The sequence below is a fragment of the Glandiceps talaboti genome, chromosome 4 (genome assembly GCF_964340395.1).
Source record: "Glandiceps talaboti chromosome 4, keGlaTala1.1, whole genome shotgun sequence".
Taxonomy (NCBI): Eukaryota; Metazoa; Hemichordata; class Enteropneusta; family Spengelidae; genus Glandiceps; species Glandiceps talaboti.
The window spans coordinates 3,119,665-3,125,222 of record NC_135552.1 but is presented as its reverse complement, the minus strand read 5'-3'; the positions used below and the strand labels follow the sequence as shown (position 1 = coordinate 3,125,222).

The 5,558-nt window shown below is 38.1% G+C and overlaps 1 protein-coding gene across 2 annotated transcripts; it reads right to left on the bottom strand.

The window, feature by feature from the left end:
- Nucleotides 1-734: 734 nt before the first annotated feature.
- On the bottom strand, nucleotides 735-4,276 carry LOC144434604 (pyridoxal phosphate phosphatase PHOSPHO2-like). 2 transcript variants are annotated; one of them, XR_013480831.1, is made up of 3 exons: nucleotides 4,118-4,252; nucleotides 2,873-3,027; nucleotides 2,291-2,353 (listed from the first exon to the last, which is right to left on the bottom strand). XR_013480831.1 is itself a non-coding variant. In XM_078123078.1 (2 exons), exons 1-2 carry the CDS (start codon nucleotides 4,262-4,264, stop codon nucleotides 811-813), a joined length of 897 nt encoding a protein of 298 aa, XP_077979204.1. In that variant the 5' UTR covers nucleotides 4,265-4,276; the 3' UTR covers nucleotides 735-810. The 2 variants fall into 2 exon arrangements, 1 of the variants encoding a protein (XP_077979204.1); XM_078123078.1 differs by lacking the exons at nucleotides 2,291-2,353; nucleotides 2,873-3,027 and adding an exon at nucleotides 735-1,560 and having other exon boundaries at nucleotides 4,118-4,276.
- Nucleotides 4,277-5,558: the final 1,282 nt, after the last annotated feature.

Genomic DNA, 5,558 nt, shown 5'->3' with positions numbered 1-5,558 from the left:
GAGATCTGTTAAAGCATGTCTGAGTTATGGCTTTAGACAGGGAAAATTCGCAAACAAAATGGTTGCTAGGCGACCATATTGGATCGTATCATAAAACAAATTGACGTGCATATGTATGCCATAGCATGTTGCCCCTGTACCAAGTTTGAAAAAAATCGGTCCAGGCATCTCCAAGAAACGGCTGCGGACGCACGGACGGACGGACGGACAGACGGAACCCAATCCATAAGTCCCCGTTCCGGACTTCGTCCGCGGGGACTAATAAGTATAGTTTTAAGATTTAAACTTGCCACTATACTACCTACAGATAATATTGACCACTAATTAACAGATACAATATCTTTTTAAGAGGAATTGACCGATTTTTAGTGAATAAATTATGTATATGATAAAATAATATCTTTGGCTACCTGCTTGATGATGAAAACAATGTCCAAGCTAGTGTACATTTAATAGACTACAAGTTCCCATATGTTGTCATCAAAAGGAAATTGAATACCCTTACAACACATCTTATAAATATTGTCATTCTATATTCATTGTAATATGATTTGGTATTGTAGTAGATTGTGACTGACATTTACCAAAGACAAAGTCCAGATTGTGATCGATGAATCGTAATAATGATTATGCAAATCAAATCAAATGTGCCCCTTGTTCAATTCTACTGAGCTTTCAGTTTCACATTTTAACTTTTCAAGTACACAGTACCAAATATTGTTAATTATTGTCACAATCTAGGCCTGCAAGTTAAAGTTATAACTGAATCGAAATGACTTGAGTCTGCTCTCCCTGAATACTGTTTGGTATTCATATAAGTTTCTTGATAGTGTCAAGTACTTCTTGACCAGAAACCCAAGGAACAACTTTAGCATTAAAATTTTTACCTTTCTTTTTAAACTTTGTAATTTTATCAATCAAATTATACCCAACTCTAGGAAATACTACATCAGATTCACAAAGAGACTGGGATGGACAAAAATCATTTCCACCATCTCCTACATAGCAGACTCTATCATATTCTATGCCCTCCTTGTGCTGCTTTTCTCTGTATTCTTTCAATATTAGTTTCTTGCACATATTAGAGGGGCACAAGTCACAGTCATGACTGTGGTAATGCTTGATTTCCAAGCACCCTTCATCATTGAACTTGGCTGGATTGCTGAAAATATCGTTGATGTCATTATTCAGTCTAGCACCCTCTAGTGCTTCACGGATGAAAACCATATTGGCATCAGACAATATTATGAAATCAATGTTGTCTTGTTTTGCTTGGTACTCCAGAAGTTCTTTCATCCCATCTGTGAACTTAATACTATGCATGCAGTCAATTATCTGCTGAGGTGTGACCTTCAAACTTTGCATGTATTGAAATATTTCACCCATGAAATCTGTCCAGCTTCGGTGCATGCGATAATGCCGACGAATACGCTCAGGAATAGTTTCATTGGGTAAAAGAATTTTTATATATGTATCACAGTTATCATCAACAATTGTGTGATCAAAGTCACATACCAGGAGAATCCGAGTGTTACCACTATTCTGGGCCATTTTATTTTTCTAAAATAGAATGAAAACATACATAATAAGGAAATATCTGTCTGCAGTGAAAAACTGGATCAGAATCTTTATGAAATAAACAATCTACAATGTGACAACTTTCTTGTTAAGGGGCCATCAATTAAATTCTTTGTTTGTTATCTGTGTGTAAGTAGATTTGATGATAGATCTAGAAAAAACAAACACATTTCATTTGCTTAAAATTTCTGTGCATTGCCATATTTGATACTACTGTAAATGTAAAGACTTCAAATATCTTCAGAATAACAACATATATCAAAATATTTGTTTAAGACAATCCAACTTTGGATTTTGACAGTTATAAACTTATATTTCAATAATCTAGCAGATTTAGGTACAAACAGAAAATGAATCAAGAGAAAAGTGAATTTTACATAACATGCTACATTATAGCATTGTCGTTTTTTTCTCTGTCTGCCTGGTAGATTTTGGGGAAATCCAAGGATGGCAAACAAAGTCTTTATTTGATGAAGCCTTACTTCTTATTTAGTAAACAAAGACAAAAACACTTCTGGTAAAAGCTTCATCAGCGTGGCTTGATAGAGCATGTGAGCAGCCAGTCTACTTGAGGTGTGTTATCGATGACCAACATCCCATAACTGTTCTCACCAAAATAAGCAAACAAGCATATGTCAGGTGATATTCATCAATCAGTCTAGTCTGCCACAACCACCCACGGGTGGGAGGACAGGATGTTGTTGCACAGTACACGTCTGTTGCGTAGACTGCTCGATGCTGTGACAATCCTCGTTGACGCAGCTTTTGATGTGTTCTGTTTTAGAGTAAAATGATGAGAAAACCCCCAAATGCTAGTCTTTATGACAAGAATTCAAATTGTCTTTTGTGTAAGGTCTAATGGCAGAACCAATGACATAGAAACATGTTGTTGTGATATAGACAGTCACACATTGTTGTGACGCAGAACGACCAGGGTATAAATTTCTTCTTTTTTTTTCAACTTGGCTTATGCATGTTATAAATTGAATTATACATAAAACTATTTGAAACATTGTTGCTATGACTACAGGGGTAGAATATTTGAGGCTGATGCTGATAACCCTGGCTGTATGCATAAACAGAGTACAATTAATACTGTAAACAGTGAACAGTTTTCTCTTTGACAGACACATGACTAACATGCAGGGTATAATTTATAACCAAGGTGTGACAATTTTTTTACCAATTACCGGGTAATTTACCAACAAACAAACAAACAAACAAGCAAACATTAACATGTTAAAGGCCCATGATTCGATCTCAGGTTCTTACATTTAGTTTATAAGAGACTTACCTGAAGAACTATATCAATGATTGGAGTGTCTAGTACCACCACAGTGGCACTAGCTGTTCCAGTGAGGAATGACTAGTGCCACCACGATATTTCTTGTTGTTGAACATCTCCCAACAAATAAATCACACAGAACTCTTCAAATGCTTCCATTTTACCTTAAAACACAAAATGGAAACCAATTATTTCATTTCTTGTGCAGCGCACAACCACTCAAAAAGGCTCCATAGCAGCAGCCATTCGGTCGGGAAAGTATCGATGTCATGTGTACGCACAATAACGCTGATGTTTGTGACACTGCAGCTACAGAGACTTTTTTGAGTTGTAATAGGTTTCCATTTGATGTTTTAACGTAAAATAGAAGCATTTGAAGAGTTCTATGTGATTTATTTGTTGGGAAATGTTCAGCGATGAGAAATATCGAGGCCCAGGATATCGTTTGTGATGGCACTAGCCGTTTCCAGTGAGGAATTGCTAGTGACACTGCAGTGTCAGTAGTCTCTCCAGTGAGGGCTGGCTACTGACACCAGGGTGGTACTAGACTTAGCTATCAATGATATCAACAGAAAGAAAGCATAACAAGCATATCAAAAATTACACTGATGGGGGGGGGGGGAGGGGCACCATCCCACCTCCTTTCATGCAGTGCAGGCCTGTAGCCGAGCATGTCAGGATTTAGCCCTGCTTACACTTTGCACATGGTGCAAGTAATTTGCTCAAGGGACGACATAGTAATACACGCTCGATCTGCAAGCTGGACAATGCATTTTGTTGTCCCCTTTCCTTCTCAGTGTTGGTGTGCTAGAAATATACTCAGACTTGTCTATGGCCTTGCTACAGACGGCTTTGCTGGATGGTGTACGTTAGAATCTAGTCCTGCTTGCATACGGAATAAGTCGTCCCTGCAAGCAGGACGAGTCAGAATCGAATCCCTACTTAGTCTAGCTGCTGGCCCGCGGGCTTTCTTCTGCCATTCGGGCTATCGCCCACACATGCACAGTGAGCAACTTTCTATCCCAATGAGGCAGTCTAGTAGATTACCACACTTGGTGTGTTTTCCTTGGTGTTGGGATTAAGTAACTTAGTGGTTCTCCAGATATTGAAGGAAACTAATCGAACTGAACTGAACTGAACTTAATAACTCGCGGGGTCTAGCAGCAAGACTAGTCCCGACTTCAATCAAAGTAAAGCATAGCAAGCAAAGAAACATGAAGTCAATGTAAACATTCACAGCACACAATTACTCACTCTTGCTGGGCGTTTGGTTGACAGCATACGATTCAGCCTGATCTGCTCACGACCTTGGTTTCTCGAAGTAATAGTAGTACTTGTAGTTAGAATATAAATTCGTTGTCTCAAGATCCCTCTTTGCAGTGTTTTCCCAAACCGAGACATCAAAAAGCTCTTCCGGTACAAGTGAATCATGGGTAAATTTACACCGCGGATGTGATTGAATACTAGTAGTACATTCACTCGACTATGGAAGACATTACAACTAAACAGTCCGAGCGAGGGGTACGGGTAGGGTCGACTTCTCAGACAGAGGTCAGAGGCCTCAGAGGCAACTCCACCGTCTGAACTGTGGTATTTGTTCCTGTCCACGTTTCGTACCTATATACTTCACCTAGAGTGACATTGAAACATAAATATACATATACATTTACATTACCTACCACACTAGTTAATTACAGAACATGTCTCGTACGGTAAATACTGGACTATTTCACAATCAATATTATGATGCACATATAATTATTGCGCGCTTTGTTGGTAATGTCCATAGAAGTTAATCTAAATTGCTCTATGTATGAAGAGATTTATACGCATTGTATACTATTTCGGACACTACATATGTTACCGACACTACAAAGCACAGGGGCGTGTAATATTTCATAGATTGTTGTTTTCCAGGTCTACAGACTAAATATTACAACCTTTTGATTATATTCCTACATATTTCTTCGTAACTTATAGAGATTGATACATTTGTAGCAGCAAGATTCGTACGATATTGTCCTAAGAAAATGGCATTCTAAGCAATAAGAAAACAACAATCTATGAAATATTACACGCCCCTGTGCTACAAAGCACCACATCTCATCAGATTAATTCTTCGATCCAGCCTGAGTTTCTAGTACACATACGGTAGTAGGTATAGCACCATAACGTTCTCTAACAAATACCAGTGATGACTTTACTATATATGCAATAGTAATGCCACTATACCAATGTTACGGACACTACCATTGTTACATTTGTGTGACATACGAAACTGGTTTAAAACTTACATTAACTTTAGCTTTTCGAAGCTGTGGAATTTTACCTAAAAAGCTTTAAGGTTATAAATAACCTAAAAATTGCCTTAATAGAGCCAAAAATCAAAAACTATTGAAGTAAAGAAACTCTCCAACAAAATTGGCTGTAAGAGTCAAGAAACCTCCAGCGCTTCTGGGGCCCGGGAGACCCCCTTGCCCTATCTAGGACCCCTCATGAGAGGTGGACATATCCCTGTCTAAAGTTTTTCATTCCCCTGATCTGTTACTTTCAAGATGTTATTAAATTCAAGTTTTAAAAAATACATATTTCAACCTTGTGTAGTTGCTCATTACATATGACATGTTGGTGTTGTCTTGTAAAGCTTGGATCATGGCAATTACTGTCCAAATGTCTGAATAGCCTAAAATTGGCT

Coding starts and splice junctions, on each gene's coding strand:
- LOC144434604 (XM_078123078.1), bottom strand. CDS start 4,264: ATGTCTCGGTTTGGGAAAACACTGCAAAGAGGGATCTTGAGACAACGA. Junction 1,561..4,117: donor CAACCAAACGCCCAGCAAGA/GTGAGTAATTGT, acceptor ATTCTATTTTAG/AAAAATAAAATGGCCCAGAA.